At 39.7% G+C, this 19,997-nt stretch overlaps 1 protein-coding gene across 5 annotated transcripts in view; it reads right to left on the reverse strand.

Moving 5' to 3' along the window:
* Nucleotides 1–10,226: 10,226 nt before the first annotated feature.
* Nucleotides 10,227–19,997, reverse strand: part of LOC124594964 (endonuclease/exonuclease/phosphatase family domain-containing protein 1-like) — a 125,597-nt gene continuing 115,826 nt past the window's right edge. For all 5 annotated transcript variants that reach the window (XM_047133484.1, XM_047133485.1, XM_047133482.1 and 2 more), the window contains one exon: nt 10,227–15,829. In XM_047133484.1, the coding sequence (XP_046989440.1) occupies nt 15,696–15,829 (134 nt within the window). In that variant the 3' untranslated portion in view covers nt 10,227–15,695. The remainder of the gene's footprint in view (nt 15,830–19,997) is intronic.

A 19,997-nucleotide genomic window follows, 5' to 3' on the forward strand; every position in this document is an offset into this window, starting at 1 on the left:
GGCACGGAAACCAACATACATCTGATGCCACGCATCAGCTGCTGATCACCAGTGCTGACCTGCCTCTACATCCGCTCACCTACGCTATGAGAACCCTATGTCGGGTGAGCGTGAAACAAAGCTTCATTACTTCAGTATGAAATGGTACAAGATACTTTTGAGTGAACTTTATTTGTGTAGTTATCATATTTAAAGTTAGTTTTAAATGCTTACAAGAGCTAAAGGATACAAGAACATGGAAAATATACGACAGGTAGAAGAAACTCAAGACCCAGCTATGGCCATGAGAAACAGCAAAGAAGTGCCTGACTGGGCTGAGTTGATAAATTTAATCAAAGCTCAGAGTGCAGCTCTAATTAAAAGAACTAGGTTTGGTAAATTCTCAATTAAATGTTCAGAGGGAAACTCTAAATAGTCAAACAACTACTTTAGGTTTGTTAAACGCCAAAGTCAACTCTTAAAGCAAGTAATTTAGTAATCTATGTGAAGGCATGGGTGCTTTGAAGGCTGAATTCGATGTCATAAGTAATAAAGTAGAGAAGTTAAAAGTAGATCTAAAAAATGGGGTTACAACCTCTTTGACTACTCATGTAAATCATATGTTTACTGACCTTAGTCAGAAACAGAATGATACCTTTCAAGATTTGTCAAAAAGTTTAGAACTTAACTTTGAGAACAAATGTAATAATGTAGAATCTCAACTTATTGAAAAGTTAGGCTCTTTTTGAAAATGTGTACAATATTAAGTTTAATGATTTAAGATATGGGTTGTATACTTTGCAAGAGAGTGTAGATAAGCAGAATGAGTTAACGCCAGTCATTCATTCACAAATTACAGGTGTCAGTACACAGGTAGACAATGTAGAAAGGAATTTCAAAGAGAAAATAGCTAACTCTGATATTATAAATGTAATTAGTTTGGAGGAACAATTTGGGGAAATTATAGATTGAAAAGTTACCGAGAGAATAACATCCGGCAATGTATTGCCTATTCCTTCTTCTGAACTTTATGATACCAGGAAGGGTATGGACAACCTATGGAAAGAGATTCAGCTTATCTAAGATAAAGCAGAAAAAAGGGTATCCTCACCATCATTGTATTAACTAGTGAAGCTATGACTGATTTACAATGGGGAGCTAATTCAGGGTCATCTAGACAATTCCCTAAGTTTAAGCCGGACGGAGAGGTACATTCAACCCATTTCTTAAAAAGATCTAACCAAGCTTTGCCAAAATATTGGGAAGATTCCAAGAAGATTGAACTTGCGGTGGGGTACCTTTTAGGGGCACCCTCAGAATGGGGAACAGCAAATATTGAGAGTTTTTCCTCTTGGGAAGACTTTCAAAAGAAATTTAAAGGAAATTACTAGTCTACCAGTTCACAAGAAAAGTTAATATCAGATCCATGGGACCCGGGCAGGGTCATCTATCCGCCAGGGACATTAACATTCCGAGTTAATGGGCGAAGTAATGGCCATCGGATCCTGAGTTGTTTTCGGTGTTTCTTCCAAAATAGTTTTCTTGCACCAAATTCCTTTAAAATCTAGAACTATTCTGTAATTTTATTCCTTAGAAAACCAAATAAATAGAGAACAACTTAAGAGAATTACAGAAAAAAGTGATATCCAAACAAAATAAACTGAATAAAGTAGTGTCTTAGGTTAGGTTAGTGGTGTTTAACGTCCCGTCGACAACGAGGTCATTAGAGACGGAGCGCAAGCTCGGTTTAGGGAAGGATGGGGAAGGAAATCGGCCGTGCCCTTTCAAAGGAACCATCCCGGCATTTGCCTAAATCGATTTAGGGAAATCACGGAAAACCTAAATCAGGATGGCTGGAGAAGGGATTGAACCGTCGTCCTCCCGAATGCGAGTCCAGTGTGCTAACCACTGTGCAACCTCGCTCGGTAAAAGTAGTGTATTTGTGGAAAATATAATATGATGTGACTAATTGAACAATTGTTATACCGAAGTGTATATCTTTTCTATTTTGTATAGAGTATTTTATACCTTTTATGAGATGTGATATAAATGGGAGGGTTTGTATAAATTTTGAAAGGGGTTGGTACTGTAGCTAAAAGCTTGATTTACAAGAACTGATAAATCATGATTAACACAAAACACACCTTTCAAACAACCCTCACAAACAAGTGTGCCTGATTCTTCTTCATTTGCCATTTCCATAGGGTTGTTAGGATTTCCTTCGGGGAGCTCAAAGGGTGAAGGTGGGACAAGTCCATTTTGTAGGAGATGATTTAACACCAAACCTCCTCTGGCGTCTCACTCAAGTACCTGAGAGGAAGGGGGGTGGGAAGGGTTTCCTGTCTTTGGTGCTCCTGCTTTCTCTTCTCCAATCCTAGCAACCACATCTATTTTTTCCTTTCTTACTTTGAGGACTTGTCTATCTTTTCCCTCTTTCCAGATTCATAAACTTCTATCACTGAAATCCTTACTTATTTCCGTGGTTACTAATAACCTACATCTTATCTTTAGATAAGAAGGCCGAAGAATCAGACTACACGGAAACACATCCACTTATACACAAATATACACTTCTACGCAAACATTAAATTATATAAGACAAAGCCTGTCACAATGTGAGAACCACCAGGTGTTGTAGAGGAAAACGTGTGTCCATAGGGAATTATGCACACATATATGGGGAGTTATGACGGTTCTACGTCGAATATACACAAGGAGAGGTGCCCATACATAACGAACAACTATAAAATAGAAGTGAGTAATGGATAAGTAAGAAAAAGGTGTGAGCAACGTCAATGCAATAAAAACTTTGATGAATTGAAGGGTAGGGGGACATAAGTAATATATATAGACATAATATCTATTGAAAGTATAGAAGTTGATAAGTAGCGGAGGACTCTAGGGAGTGAATGATATATTAAAGAATGAATGTGAAGTTTAAGATAGATTTATATCTTTACCAGAAGATACTTAATTATGGTAATGAACCGTGAGGCCTACTCAGAAAGCATAAGGGGGGGGGGGGGGGCTATCCTAGCAATCACAAAGTATAATGCACAGACGTACCTATGTGCAGATAGGACGATCTGCGACCTAAAGGGGCGTACCTACCGGAATGGAAAGAGAAAGTGCTCTCATAAGGTCAACCCACAAGCAAGAAATAGGTGCTTATTCTAGGAGACGGGGACAGTATTGTGACAAGTGTTACAAATTTTATACGAATTATTCTGGAAAGTGTAAATTCTACGAACAACTAGTGTTATTATGTTTTGTGGAAGTAAACGAGGGTCAAAATAATACTTTCATTTCGCCCAGAGTTCCTCCAAGCTACAACTAATGAAAATAGTGGATACTAGGAAAAAGGTAGTACAAAAAGATAAGAACAAAAAATAGATTACTCATGTTCATCAACACCTGCAAGTTTTCAATTGAAAAAGGAAATAAAGAAAAGAAAAAGCGTCCTCACAATTCCTAAATATTAGTAATGCTGACGGCGGAGGGGGGGGGGGGGGGGGGAGGGGGAGAGAGAAGAGAATAAATGCTCTCTTAACAACGTAAGGTAAGGAGAGATATGTATGTATGTATGTAAACATATGTAAAAAATGTATACTGTTAAGAAATGAAATGTTATTATGAGTGATATTACTTGCATAATGATTATGTATAAAGTATTGCGTGTTCGATTTGGGTGGGGGGGAGGGGGGAATATATAGTGATTCGAGAATTTCTGTGTAAATTCTAGAACCACTCAGCCTTCTACTGTCTCGAACACACAGATATTCTGGATATGAGAGAGAGAGATATATCTACTGCACGTGTCATTATTGTGTGTGCAGGTTTAAAAGCAGTTGCGGAAAGAAGGTAGACGTGGCGGTCGAACGGTACCGACAAGTACCTGTCGGGCAATCCATAGATCTTTTAGTGAGTGTGTATGGAAGAACCATGGAGTCTATATGCAGCTTTGTGCTTATTGGGTCACTGACTATTGTTATGTGAAACAAGAACAGTTGCAAAGTACTCTTGTGGACTTTTGACTCAGCCTTCATAGAGGCAATATGTATTTTCAGACTCTTTTTTTACTTTAAGAAAGTCATGGGAGTCAAGTCAACTTTCTTTTAACTGTAACTCATTTTGTTTCTAATGTTCGATGGTATGAGGTACTTACAGAAAGTTACATATGTATGATGAAAGTATGAATTATATTGTGCATGAAAGTCAAATACATCATTAACTGATGAAAAGGGAAGTTTGTATGTCTACTCATTTTATAGGTGGAAAGAGGCTTAAAAGTTCCTGTACCTAGCGCTATTCGACAGAGAAGAAGTCAAGATATTTTCCAGCAGCCGACTATCCCGTAAAGAAGAGGGGCTGCAAAATTCCAAGTAAGTCACCTCGTAAAGAAGGGAATGTGGTTTGGGGAAATAAATCAGTGTAACCCACACCTACTTTCACACTTTAAGTCGTTACAATGTTAAGACTACCTGGAGTTTCCATTGTTTGATTTCATTCTTTCATTTAGCCACATTTAAAGAGAACTGCCATTCAGTGCACAAAGTAGAATCACTATTAAGTTGTTTTGCATTTGCTTATAATCATCAGCAAAGATACTTTGCTGTAGACAACTGCATTTTCAACAAACAATTTGTGGGTACTTCAGACTCTCCTTGAGATATCACGTATTTGTACTGAGAACTTTACACTTTCTCGAGGCACATTTTAACATTTTCTGTCCATTATAGTGTACTGGGTTCTGAAGTGAATAAAGTGCACTGCATATTCAGTACTGCGTTCAATTAGACAAAAATTCTTCCAGCCAGTCCCACACTTGTAAAGATATTATGTATGTTGTATACTGGTTTGTAGCAGTAAAGTGTTAGTATCAAATGCCTTTCAGAAATCTAGGAGACATAATCTTCTACTGCACTTGCATCCACTATTTGCAAGAAACTGGGTGTGAAAAATGCCAGCTGCATTTCACAAAATTGCTTTTTCCTCAACATTTATCAACTGCTTCCAAAAAGTATATTTCTTTCAGAAATGTCACAATACTCAAGCCAACTGCAGAATATACTCTAGGAACTTGCAATGAACTGATGATACGTGGATGGCCAGTTCCCTCACACTACAACGCAAAATGCACACATGGTTAAAACACACTTTGTTACAGGAACAAATTGGGTACTTAACTTCAATGATGTCCAATCTGAAGCTCTGTGGTTAACAGGACAAAAATCACATGTACTAATTCTTGAACCTCGTCTGTGTCCATATCACTGCTATATACAATGACTAATGTTCCCTCACAGCTAACTAAGGTGTGAGGTGATGACTATCATTGTGGGAGACTTAGAGCAAAGTGTGATGTATTGAGGTACAATGCGAATTGAGTCCTGACGCAACTTACTGAGGTACTGGGATAGATATCAAGACAGCTCGATCAGCAGGGGGACTCTGCCCAGGGTGTGTTAGCAGCGTGTAGCCTGGGGTATGTCTTGGTATTCTCTTCTCATAGGCATCCTTAGTTCTGTGCTTGCTATACAATGTTCCCTAGTGCCAACTGGAGTGCTGGCGAAGGCGTACGCCAGCATATAGAGTGCACTTTGGAACAGGCGCAGAAAACTTAGCACTCACTTTCATGTATGTTTAGGTGTGGGGCAGTCCCTTAGCCAATGTTGTATTCTTTATGGGTGACGTAAGGCAAACATAACAAGTATTAATTTAAAGTGATGAGGGGAAGGTCAAACCATCTCCAATAGGACCAGGCTTAGTAAGCACTGTGGTGTTTAAACCAACTTCCTGGTTAATATTTGATGGAACTACAACACAAAAGAAGTTTTGTCAGTATTCTTGTCCACTCTGAGTAGTCTTGGCCCTGAGCACTATGGCTCGGAGCACTATAGGACTTAACATCTATGGTCATCAGTCCCCTAGAACTTAGAACTGCTTAAACCTAACTAACCTAAGGACATCACACAACACCCAGTCATCATGACGCAGAGAAAAATCCCTGACCCAGCCGGGAATCGAACCCGGGCGCGGGGAGCGAGAACACCGCACGACCACGAGCTGTGGACTGAGTAGCCTTGCTTTCAATATTGGTAGAGCTCATTTCAGTAGCAGTCACTTCTTGGTAAAATGGTAGTACAGTCCTAAGTGTGAATGCATTTTTAGATTAGAATTTAATGATTTTGGCTTCCTGGCTGTCTTCTGACTTCACCAGAAAATCAATGCAGTGTTACCATGGGTTTCCGCAGAAATTATTCCTGTGGAGGAGGTGCAAGGTTCTAAAATTGCTATTACTGATATAAATAAGTCGGTCTGTTTCAAGATATTTATATCATGCGAACTAAACTATACAGGTGACACAAAAAACTTATTATACTCCAGAGAATTAACAGTTACCCACTCAGTATACAAATAAAGTGTCTATACTCCAGGGGCAGGGGCAAGTGCCCTATCTCCCCCCCCCCCCCCTCCCCTCCCCACCCTCCTCCACTTGTTTTTGGTACTCCATCTTCCCACAGTTCCATTGATTGTTGAGTGGTTTTTTCCCCTCAGTCGCATCACACACGGCAGATAATCTAAGAGGTGCATTTCCAGCAGGTTCTTTTTAAGAGTCATCCATATTGTTTGTTACCTGGTATGCATCATTTCTGGAAGGTTCTCAAAATTTCTTGTGTTTGTATATTCTGGAATATTCAATGTCTATATAAATACCAGCAAACCATGTCAATGAGTTCATTTCTTTCTATTCTGGCTGCATGTTGGTGTTCACGTTGTTAATTAATTGTTAATATGTTTCAGATAGGGACCAGATTGTGGTTATGATGTGTGATTGATTGATGTATATTCTAGGTAATTCAAAACGTGTACATCACTATGTTTCAAATTAGGAAACATAAAATCCATTGGCTACACAGACAGGAACTGGAATAAAAGCAGTACATTGTTCCCATGGTCAGTATATTCAGGAGACCAATGCATTCCAAAACAGCAGTAAGTCAGCTGCATGTCAGGCATCCATAAGTGTTGTCCGGAGCTGCTGTTCAGGACTTGATTCAGTGGCAAAGGATTTGACTGAGTCACCAAATACAATAGGTGGGATGACATGAGTTTGGCAAATAAGTATATTTATTTTTGCACATCCCTGCAGCAGTTTGAGAACAAGGGGAGGCTCAATGGCTGGTATAAATTCCAGGCCAGACTGAAGATGTTTGGCGACAATCAGCAGCAAGTCTGTGTACTGGAAGAACAAGTGAAGAACAGTTCTAACATCTTGGGGAAATGGCACAGTGCTACATACAAAATGTTTTAGTACTATGCTACCCACACTGTGAATCCTAACATGACAGGACCTGCCAAAATCTCAAACATGATAAATGGAATCACAGAAGACATGTAACACACTCTTCTGATAAAGGATGATAGATAAACTCCAGTGGAAGACTCTGCAGGAGAGGCGCTCAAGTAGCTCGGTATGGGCTTTTGTTGAAGTTTCGAGAACATACCTTCACCGAGGAGTCAAGCAGTATATTGCTCCCTCGTACGTATATCTCATGAAGAGACCATGAGGATAAAATCAGAGAGATTAGAGCCCACACAGAGGCTTTCTTTCCACAAACAATACAAGACTGGAATAGAAGGGAGAACCGATAGAGGTACTCAAAGTACCCTCCGCCACACACTGTCAAGTGGCTTGCGGAGTATGGATGTAGATGTAGATGAATGACAAAATAATTCATCAAGTGGTGCCAACAAATTGAGGGAATGGAATAGAACAGATTCAGACGAAAGAGGTATGACCAATGCTGGAATGTGGTCCCTATGGCAGTTGTGGAAGACCACTATGACCTCACCTTTCTTGTATGCCAGGTTGTAAGAGAAGAGAGATACCATTTTATGGCAGCCCCAACAGTCAGACTGAGTAAGCAAGCAATAGAAAACATAAATGTCTACCCCATACGTCGAGATAACTGACAATGTTGAAGAAGAGGTTTATTGCTCTTTAGCATTAATCTAAACAACCACTCGAGTGTGCAAGGAAGAATGGGGAGTCTGCCAACTCAGACCTGTGCTGCAGTAGTCCAAACCATCACCCATCCAACACATGTACAACCACCTTCTCTGCCACATATAATGTCCTTCAGAAGAACAGACATTAGGAGGGCAGAGAACAGCATATTGGTGTTTCCACTGTGGATGCTCTGGACATGTTGTACACTACTGCAGAGAACAAAGATGAGTTTTCAACGACTACTACGCCACCAGATGTCACCCAGCATGACAGTTCTGTTCACAACAGTGAACTGCAAAGTATTATAGTCAGCCTTTGGGATGAAGCCTATTGCTAAACACTGGATGATGATGCTCCCCAACATGGTTCAAATGGCTCTGAGCACTATGGGACTTAACTTCTGTGGTCATCAGTCCCCTAGAACTTAGAACTACTTAAACCTAACTAACCTAAGGACATCACACACATCCATGCCCGAGGCAGGATTCGAACCTGCGATCGTAGCGGTCACGCGGTTCCAGACTGAAGTGCCTTTAACCGCACGGCCACACCGGCCAGCGCTCCCCAACATGCCCTAGCCATTCTCCACTGCCATATAAAAGTATCAATTGATCACCAAGCCGCTGAATTCAGGAGAAATCTAAGCAAGGGTATCATTTATGGATGACAGTCACCAAGAAGTCACAAAATCTCAATCACCACCACCACCACCACCACCACCGACCAACCTGTCTGGGTGCTAGTCGACTCAGGGGCTTCCTTTTCAGTGATGACGAATGTTTATCGTCATCGGCTAAGTAATACTACATCCAGTGATATGAAAGCAACTGCACTAAAAGTCACAAATGAGAAGTATGTACAGCTGAAAGAAACACATATTGCAAGAATAACTATCAAGGACAGAATACAGTCCTTCAAATCTGCAATTTCAGAATGTAGTCGTATGTTGTTCTCTGATGGGACTTCATGCTGACATCACAAGCAGTCACAGACTGTGGATGATGAGAGCTCTAGAATGACGAACCTATTTTGACAAGCACATGTAACAAATATTGCTCTGGGCATTTGTTTTCCAGTGAAGGCATTGTTATCCCACCATCGTAAATAAGACAAATTCCAAATATCAATCTAGACACTTAAACTGAAGCTTTTGTTGATTGCAAAAAGCTACTCAGGCTCACAAGAGAAACCTACATGCCAGCACTGATCATAAGCATTGTAGGTGGTGAAGCAGAACTGTGGATCACTAATTGTCAGGAGCAACAACACCTCATCTCTAAATGTGTGTAGGTATGAAGAGCTGAACCAGTCTAAGAAGAGCAGAAAAAAAAGGTAATTGTGCTCCACGGCCATTACAGACAAAGGGGCCAAGAAAAAATTTCAGCAAGTACTGGCCGTTTTTCAACAATTTTCTGATGCTCTCAAATCTGAAGTGAGGGAAAGACAGACCATGCAGCCCACGCTGAAACACCGTATCAACAGTGGGGGATTATCTTCTAAGTAGCCAAGTGCTCATACAGGGTATCGCCGGCTGAACAACATATAATCTGGAAGAAAGTGAAGAAAACACTTTAAGATGACACTGGACCTTCAGGGAATCCTCTGTTCTCTCCTGTGATCCATGAGTAGAAGAAGGAGCATGGCACATGGAATTTCTGCATTGAATACTGATGACTGAACAAAATCATGAATAAAGATGTCTACCCATTTCTCCACATTGATGACCCCTCGATTGCTTGAGAGGAGCAATGTATTTCTCAGCTATGGACACGCAAGCAAGGTATTGGCAAATGGAGGTTGATGAGGCTGAACAGGAAGAGACTGCTTTTATAACTTCTGACAGTCTCTGTCAGTTTACAATTATTTGGACTACATAGCACTCCACCACCTTTGAACGTATGATGGACAACCTGCTTTGACACCTTAAATGGACAAAATGTCTGTTTTTTTATTTTTATTTTGAAGAAACATGAAGAACATCTAAGCCACCCAACAACTAAGTAGAAGTGTGTTCAGACTGCAGGTCTCTGTCTGAACTTGAAAAAGTGTCTCTTCAGAGCCCAAATATACTATAGAAGAAGGGTGAAATGAATAGTGGTATCAGTTTTACGTAGAAATGTTTGTAGACGTAAAAAGTGTATATATGTAAGCATCTTGCATGTGGCAACAAACTGGAGGTTTAATTCTTCAGGCTTTTCCAGCAATCTTTTGACATTTTGAAAAAAACTGGAGGTTATTTTTTGATATTCAGAATTTTAATAACATTCTACATAAAAAAACAAAGTACAAAATCTTTTCAGATTTGCATTTGAATACAGTAACAAAAGTTAACAACAACAGGGTCAGAAGAATGCTGTAAGAACACATTACACATAGTTTCAGTTATTTGTCATTCTTGGCTAACACACCAATTTCACAGCCTCATTGTGAATACTGTTAACAGCACACTTCCTTACAGTTACATTACTTTTTAGTCATAATCCTCTGCCACTTTAGTTTATGCAATTCACTTGTTAAAACAGTAAATCTTACAGATAACTTAACTTCAGAATATAAGCCACAGCACTGTTGTAATGGTGTAGTTTCTGATGGGAGCTTACAAGAAATTCACATGAACAAACCGTAGTATTCTGTTATGAATTCAATTTACATTTAACAAATAACAGTTGAAAAGCTGACTGCATGCAGTGTTTGAATTTAAAATAATTATAACTGTTCCATACTAAGTCACTTAAAAAAATAATAACAACATCAACAATAATAAGCAACAGTTCTTATTTCCAACATTACAAACATTTCCACTGTAAAAAGAGTAGCCTATTTGTAACACAATTCAACACATTGTTTCAGCTGAGTGTTTACGTATGCATATCTGGAATGCCTAAAACTTAATTAAAGTGAGTCGGTTTCGTGAACAAACAGCACAGACACCAGTGCATACGTACAGGGCTACTATAAATAATTCATTTGCTTTAAAAGTTCTATATTTTCCAAAATATTACATTTACAGTCATGACTGATGTTGAAGTAGAGCTGTAAACTCACCAAGTTTGCATTGTACCCAGTAGTTGCTGTTATGAGTGCAATGCCTTGACAAAACGGTGACAAAGCAAGAGGATGAACATTTTGCCTTCAAGGTGATATTCAGCAATGGAGCAACCTTGCATTTATATGGAAATGTTAATCGCCACAATAGGTGACTGTGGGGCACTGAAAATCCTCATGAAACTGTGGTAAATGAAACAGATTTACTGAATGTGAATGTTTTCTGTGCAGTGTCGCAGATGAAGCTGTATAGGGTTTATGGTTATATTAATGCATCAATCATATTTGTACATGTAATACTTTGGAAAATAAGGAGCTATGAAAATGAGTGAATCATTTGTAGTAGCCCTGTACTAACAATCCAGAGAAATCTTCTCTTTGATATAATTAATGATTGTAAACAATGTGTACAAGTGCACAGCCCATATCTTGAACACAAAATTACAGCAATATTGTCCTCATATTATTGACCTGAACACATTTTTAACAACACAATTCTTTGATTACTCACAGTTCACTTTTTCCTGCCATCTACCCATGTGGTGCTTACTAATCTTTAGTAACCAAAACCAAATGCTAGTCAGTTAGAATGTATTTTACGAAGCATGACAGATTCACTGAAACCAACTGTAGCTGAAAGTTAACAACATTTTTCTGAAGATGAGGGTGGGGGGAGGGGGGGGGGGGCAGTTCTTGACACGAGTATTGGTTTGAAAGTAAATTATATTGTCTTTTTAGTCATATCCTGCAGCTCCACTCTTAAAAATACAACAGTATGTTGATACTTCTTTTACTAAATGTACCGAAGTAAACTGTTGTATTTATCTCCAAAGAGAAACTAGGACTTGTAATTTTTTGCTTATTCTGTTAGTTCTGCCATAATATCATTTTATTTTTCTTTGGCAAGGTCTCCTTGTATTTACATACTTATGGTATGTGTTAATTGTTATATACTGATTTTCTTTCCCATCCCCCTTTCTCTTTATTACTCTAGTCAATGCCACCATCTTTTTTTTACAAAAAGCTTTTGTACTGACAATTAGGTCTACTATACAGAGAAGCTGCCATTATTGTTTTCAAAAGACCTTATAGCAAAAACATGTTGAATTATGAGCACCTATTGTATTTACGTACCAACAAAGATTCTTAATTTTAAGCATTTACAATAAGATCATTCAAACAATATTTTTACATTTAATTTTCATAACTTTATTTGAGAAAATATTGGACACAGATTGAGTATTAATCAGTTAATTTTCATTTGTGGTTAACATAAATAATTGGTTCATTAAAAACTCTCTTCATGTTTTGCTGTGAACTAAACTTTATCTATTGATTGCAGGGAACCATAACATTAGACAAGCCATTTTCTTCTTCTCTGAGTGTGAATGTGTGCTTGACAACATGTGTGTGCTCTCACATGTGGATGAGCATGCACACTCCCATGTGTTAATGCATGTCCATGTAACAGGATCATTAGGATGATTTAACTTTGAGAGAAACTATACCAAGAGAGAAAGACAAAGTGCATGCGCATTTGCACATTTGCTTCAGAGCACATACACATGCATGTTCCCACATGTGCGCATGCTCTTACGTGTGAATGCATGTATGCTCGCGTAAGATACACATGTGCTCCCATACACACTGCAGCACACAAGCACATTCTCTCTCTCTCTCTCTCTCTCTCTCTCTCTCTCTCTCTCTCTCTCTCTCTCTCTCTCTCTTTCTTCTCTCCCCCTGCCTCCAGTTTTTTGAAGTGAAGCTGACAGAATAGCAATGAGCATTTCATATAAAAAAAATTCAGTTGTAAACTCTAGCTACTAACTTGAACAATCAGATATGGCATGACCTGAATAAAGGAATACAAGTCTTCAGTTTCCTTTCACAAATAGGAGTAAACTACATTGCAAACTGCTCTAACTTTGATTTTCAAGAATGTAAGTGTCTCCAGACTATAAACCCTAAACTGCAACTGCATTTAGTATTTTTATAACCTCTTAATCTTGTTAATTGATTTTTCTTTTTGAGTAACTAATGTAAAAGAAAAGAAAAATGATCATGTACTGTTAGTTTCATTTGTCCCATGTGTTGGTTCACTAGACATTACCGTCTATGTCAGCTTTACAAAATAAAAAAAAATTAAAATGTTTATATTTCTGAAACCTCTTATCTACATACCACAGTAGCAACTGTGCTCCATCTGCACTACATATATCATTCTTCTTAGACATGTAGAAAACAATCTTATTTAAAAGCTACAGCATTTTTCCAAAAAACTTATGTTTTCAGCGTGTTGAAGGAGAATGATGCAAGTAGTTTGGTGGGAGGAGAACTGGTCAGGGGAAACCTATACACCCCAACAAAACTGAATATTCAGAGGATGAAAGGCTAAGAGAGAAATGAGACTCTAAAAAAGCAGTATGGAGAAGGTCACATTACTACATTTATTCAATGAAATACAATTGGAAGTCACTTCCAAAGGATAGTATCTAACAGTTTTCCTGAAGATATTCCACATGAGTATGATGTGATGACTGCTAAAATTGCTGAAATGCGTCTCACTCATCTGGCTAGTCAGAGGGTTACGACGACTAATGCAAGGACACTAATAAGGAGTTGGTGGGTGAAGGGTTTCGCTCGCTGATGATTCTTTCTGATTTAGTTACTTCATTTGGGACAAACTAACTCAACAATCAAATCTGTGAATTTATACATGAAACTTGTAAATCAAACAGGGAGACACAACAGAGAATCAGAAAGGTATGCATACAACACGTTTCTTCCCAAATATTATTAAATGTGGTTATCAGAGCATGAAAAAATTGACCAGACAGATGTATTCAAACTTGACATTTTGTTTTTCCTGTTCATCTGGGAACTGACTGATGTGTGGCAGCTGCCTATTTCCAAAAGCAGGCATTCCTGTATTATGACAGTATGGGAGAAGATAATGAGTCAAGTCCATTAACTAAATGGAATTACTTGTACCAAGAAGCTGCACAGAGATCAACTGAATCACTTAGTGAAGACATATGGGAGATCTGGTGTGTGAAGCATATCCCAATGCAAAGCAACAAAAGTGACTGTGGTATTGTTATGCACAAGTATGTAGACTGCATTACACATAATGTTAAGCTGGAGTTCTCCCAGAGTGACATGCCAGAAATAAAAGAGATGATGGAAGAAAAACAAAGCTGTAAAAAAAGTTGGTACACCACTTACTATGAAATTCAAGAGAATGATCAGAAATTCCCAAAGTCTCCCCCTACAGCTGCCTGTAATTAATTATTTTCCATATAAGTGTGTAAGTATTTTGAGTGTGTGTAATGCAAACACAGTGAGCAAGATTATGTGACCAATGAAGATGATGGCAACATCAGCAACATAGATTCTTAACAGCAAAAGCCTTGATCCATAAAGGACTCACAACACATAATATAATAGTTTTCAAGTCTGAACAGGCTGAATACCCTCACAGACAATTACTGTACAAACTATAGTGAATGATGACAGTAGGATGCACTAGCAGTTTAGCATTTGCTTTCAAGAACAAAATTCTGGTTCTCAACATCTGTGTCACATTACATAGTGAAATAAATGTTTCTCAGCATCAAAATTTAAAATATACTTGATTGTTTCTGGTTTTGCACAACATATTCTAAGAATACAGTATATAAATTAAAACTTCAAATCATTAATTCAACTACAATATCACAAAACATGACAAATTACGCACGAACAGGATTGGTGTAAGAGCACCTGTCAGTGAAATCTAAAATGTCTTAACAATTTAAAAGTTGTGATGCTTTTCCAAAGCAAATATTTTGCATCATAGAGTTAACTGAAGACTGTCACCTACAATAAAATAGTATTATAAATATCAGTAGATCCAGGTATGACTTCTCACTTCTTAATTAAAAGAAAATCTGGTCAATTATATGAGATTGAATGATTATATATGTATATTAAATGTGATGTGAAGTTTGGAGTTATTTCAGTCTATGAACCATTACACTGTGTTACAAAATCTATCACAGATAATGGCATCTTTACATCTACTTCTCGATACTTTATCTTCCAGACAGAACAATACACGAGTATAAAATATATTTCTGTTAGACAATTATGGGAAGACTTATAATACTGTGAAACTTACAAAGGCAAGAACAATCTGATACCACACATACTTAAAACAAGCAGGAAAGAATATCTCTCTCTCACTCACTCACTCACTCACACACACACACACACACACACACACACACACACACACACACACACACACACACACACTCTAATTCCACAATAAATATTATACAATAAATCAACAATGCAATAAGTAAGATCAGCAATGCAAATCACAAAATTCCTGCATCTTAAATTATTTTTCTGTGCATTTTCCCTCAAGTGCAACACAAAACTACTTTGTTATTTGCTTTATCTGTGGTAAGCCTGCCACAACTATTGTCTGCTACAGATTTAGTATTTCTAATAACTAGAAAATACATGTATAATTTGTGGCACTAATTGTGTGTGGAATGATGAAATTAAATATTACGAACATAAACTATTTGAGAGAAAAACATATGATAAATATTATTAACTATCAATATGATATCTCTGTTTACTTCAGGAGAATGTGATGTGTTACAACTCAGCTGTGCTGCACAGTAGTGCCTGTGAAAAGTTCACACCACACCGGGCAATGTTCTGTGGCACAGCCACCCCACAGCCATCCTTTAGGAATAGCGAGATGTGACAGACCTTGCCTCACAATACCCCAAACACCTGGAAATAAAATGTTTGTTACAAACACTAATTACTTTCTGATATCACTGCAGAGCAAACCACATGAACCAAGTTACACAATAAAACATAAAATAAGTAGTAATGAAAGATATTTCTCATAACAAAGAGAAAGACAGATAGTATTTGATTAAAATGTAAGGATTAAATTTCTGGAGCCCATCACATAACGCAAATATTTAGGGGCAACACATTCACTTTGTCACAGCATACAAAGCATTGTTTGTATCTGAATTTTTCTGGTGAGAGGTTACTTCCACAGTTGATTATCAGAGACATTTAGTCTCATCAAAGTAGTGTCCATTCTAAGCCAGTGATTTCCAATATGTTCATTAAGCATTTTTTGCAATAAGTTTGTCTGAATGACAGAGCTGCAGAATAAATATAGTTACAGTTGAAACAACTACGAGGGTGGTTTGAGAAGTTCTCGGAACAGAATAGAAAAAAGGTACTTACATCACTGAAGCTCTTTTTATTTTTCAATGTAGTCTCTTTGTAGATTAATGCAGTTGGTCCAATGATGTTCCATTGCTTTGAATCCATTACAAAAATGAGTTTCCTCCAGGCCTGCAAAATAGTTGTCAATTCCGGCTCTCAGTTCTTCGTTTCAAGTGAATCTCCGTCCACCACGAAAAATTTTCAGTTTTAGGAAGAGATGGAAGTCTGACAGAGCCATATCAGCTGAATAAGGTGGGCGTGGCAACAATTCATACCTTAGTTCATGTAATTTTGCCATGGCGATGGCACGTGTGTGGGTGTGCGTTGCAAGTCGCCTCACCCATCTTGCAGATAAGTTTTTCATTTCTAATTCATCAGTTAAAATATGATATACCCTTTCAGATGACATCTGGCAAGCATGTACAATTTCACACACTTTCAATCAGCGATCCTCCATGACCATTTTGTGCCCTTTTGCAATGCTTTCTGGAGTATTGATACATCTCTGCTGACCACTACACAGATCATCGTCTAAGTTCTCCCAACCAAGTTTAAATTCATTTGTCCACTTGTTAACAGTTGAATACGAGGAAGCAAAGTCTCCCAATGTATTCTGGAAATCGGCATGAATGTCCTTAGCTTTCATACCTTTCCTTATGAAGTACTTAATCACTGCTCAAATCTCGATTTTTTCAATCTTCGCAAATCACTACATGGGAATAAGAACAACAGAGCCATGCCACAGCCACAGCCACAGCTCTCTCCACAAGAGCACTGACATGGCACATGTTTACAGTCAACAGTCCAAGCAATATAATATGAACAACTCGTTGCGCTACTGCTGACTTCTCATGGTGATTCTGAGAACTTTTAAAACCACCTCGTAATACCAGAACAAAATACAACAACTTAGAAGAAGCCACAGCTATCGAAGAACACTCATTTACAGGATGGAACAACAACAATGTGGCAATATGGTCAGGACAGATTGCTACTCACCACATAGAGGAGACAGTGAGTTGCAGATATGCACAATGCAACTGCACACTAGAAATATTTTCACCTTTCAGGAGAATGCCTTCAGAAGTAGATCTCTCACACATGCAAACAGCAACAACAATGACAAACCCCCCCCCCCCCCCCCCCACACACACACACACACACACGGCCACTGCCAAGGGGCACTAAGACTGACTGCGACTGCTTCTGATGTTCGCTGCAATCCAGCTGTGGTCTGTAGTTGAAGTGTGGAAGAGGTGTTGGTTGGGAATGGGGAGGAGGAGGAGGAGATTAGTGTTTAACGTCCCGTCTACAACGAGGTCATTAGAGACGGAGCGCAAGCTCGGATGAGGGAAGGATGGGGAAGGAAGTCAGCCGTGCCCTTTCAAAGGAACCATCCCGGCATTTGCCTGAAGCGATTTAGGGAAATCACAGAAAACCTAAATCAGGATGGCCGGAGACGGGATTGAACCGTCATCCTCCCGAATGCGAGTCCAGTGTGCTAACCACTGCGCCACCTCGCTCGGTTGGGAATGGGGATGGACGGTAAGTTATAGGGAGGGAAGGTGCAGGTACTGCCTGTCTGCATGTGCAGGGACAGGGTAGGGCAGTTAGGTGCAGCATTGGGAGACTGTGCTGGGAAATGGGGGGGGGGGGGGGGGGCTGCAGAGAAGTAGAGAGGAGGTAATCCTTTGTAGGTGCACTGAGGGATAGTGTGTGTGTGTGTGTGTGTGTGTGTGTGTGTGTGTGTGTACTGGAGTGGGAGCAGGGGAAGACACATGTGGGAGAAGGATGGGCACTGGTGAATGCGGCCAGAGGGGTTACAGGAATGAAGAATGTGTTGTAGAGAGAGTTCCCATCTGCACAATTCGAAAAAACTGAGCTGATGTTGGTGGGAAGAATCCAGATGACACAGGCTGTGAAGCAGTCACTAAAACGAGGCACACCATGTTCAGCGACATGTTCAACAACTGGGTGCTCCAGCTATCTCTTGGCCATATTTTGGCAGTGGCCATTCATGCAGACAGCTTGTTACTTGCCATGCCCAAATACACTGCAGGATAGTAGTTGCAGCCAAGTTTACACACACATCAAAAATTTTTTTGCATAATCCTGGTTCCCAGAACTCCTGAAGATAGACGTTGACTGTGAATATTGTATCACAGACACAGTCCCTTTGACTGTTCAGAGACGTCACTAAACAGGCCTAAATATGTAAACAACCATGCATGAGCAGTGCCTATTAGATGGAGGGGGTCCAACAGCCAATCAGCTCCAGTCATTCCATCTGCAAGGAGGTACACGGCTCGTGTTGTCTATAGTTCAACCATGTCTAGATGGTCAATACCGCAGTTTGATCGCGTCCACATTGTTACTTTGTGCCAGGAAGGGCTCTCAACAAGGGAAGTGTCCAGGCATCTTAGAGTGAACCAAAGCAATGTTGATCAGACATGGAGGAGATGCAGAGAGACAGGAACAGTCAATGACATGCCTCGCTCAGGCCACCCAAGAGCTACTACTGCAGTGGATGACCGCTACCTAAGAATTATGGCTCAGAGGAACCCTGACAGCAATGCCACCATGTTAAATAATGCCTTTCATGCAGCCACAGGACGTTATGTTACAACTCAAACTATGCGCAATAGGCTGCATGATGCACAACTTCACTCCCGACGTCCATGGCAAGGTCCATCTTTGCAACCACGACACCATGCAGTGTGGTGCAGAAGGGCCCAACAACATGCCAAATGGACCGCTCAGGACTGACATCACGTTCTCTTCACTGATGGTGTCGCATTTGCCTTCAACCAGACAATCGTCAGAGACGTGTTTGGAGGCAACCCGGTCAAGGTGAACGCCTTAGACACACTGTCCACCGAGTGCAGCAAGGTGGAGGTTCCCTACTGTTTTGGAGTGGCATTATTTGGGGCCGACCTACGCCACTGGTGGTCATGGAAGGTGCCATAATTGCTGTATGATACGTGAATGCCATCCTCTGACTGATAGGGTAACCATGTTGGCAGCATATTGGCGAGGCATTCGTTTTCGTGGATGACAATTCGCGCCCTCATCATGCACATCTTGTGAATGACTTCCTTCAGGATAACGACATCGCCTTGACTAGAGTGGCCAGCCTGTTCTCCAGACATGAACCCTATTGAACATGCCTGGGATAGATTGAAAAGGGCTGTTTATGGACGGTGTGACCCACCAACTGCACTGAGGGATCTACGCTAAATCGCCATTGAGGAGTGGGACAATCTGGACCAACAGTGTCTTGATGAACTTGTGGATAGTATGCCACGACAAATACGGGCATGCATCAATGCAAGAGGACGTGCTACTTGGTGTTAGAGGTACCAGTGTGTACAGCAATCTGGACCACCATCTCTGAAGGTGTCGCTATATGGTGGTACAATATGAAATGTGTGGTTTTCATGAGCAATAAAAAGGGCAAAAATGATGTTTATGTCGATATCTATTCCAATTTTCTTTACAGTTTCCGGAACTCTCAGAACTGAGGTGATGCAAAACTTTTTGTGATGTGTGTAGATCACATGGCTACTTTCACAGGTGGGCCAGTCTTTGACGGGGTAGGAGATGCCAGTGACACAACTGGAATAAGTGATAGTGGGAGGATGTATGAGACAGGCCTTGTATATGGGTCTATTGCAGGAATATGAGGCAAGGGGTGGGGAGCAGGGGTGTAGTA

Source organism: Schistocerca americana, chromosome 2 (genome assembly GCF_021461395.2).
Source record: "Schistocerca americana isolate TAMUIC-IGC-003095 chromosome 2, iqSchAmer2.1, whole genome shotgun sequence".
In the NCBI taxonomy this organism is placed as follows: Eukaryota; Metazoa; Arthropoda; class Insecta; order Orthoptera; family Acrididae; genus Schistocerca; species Schistocerca americana.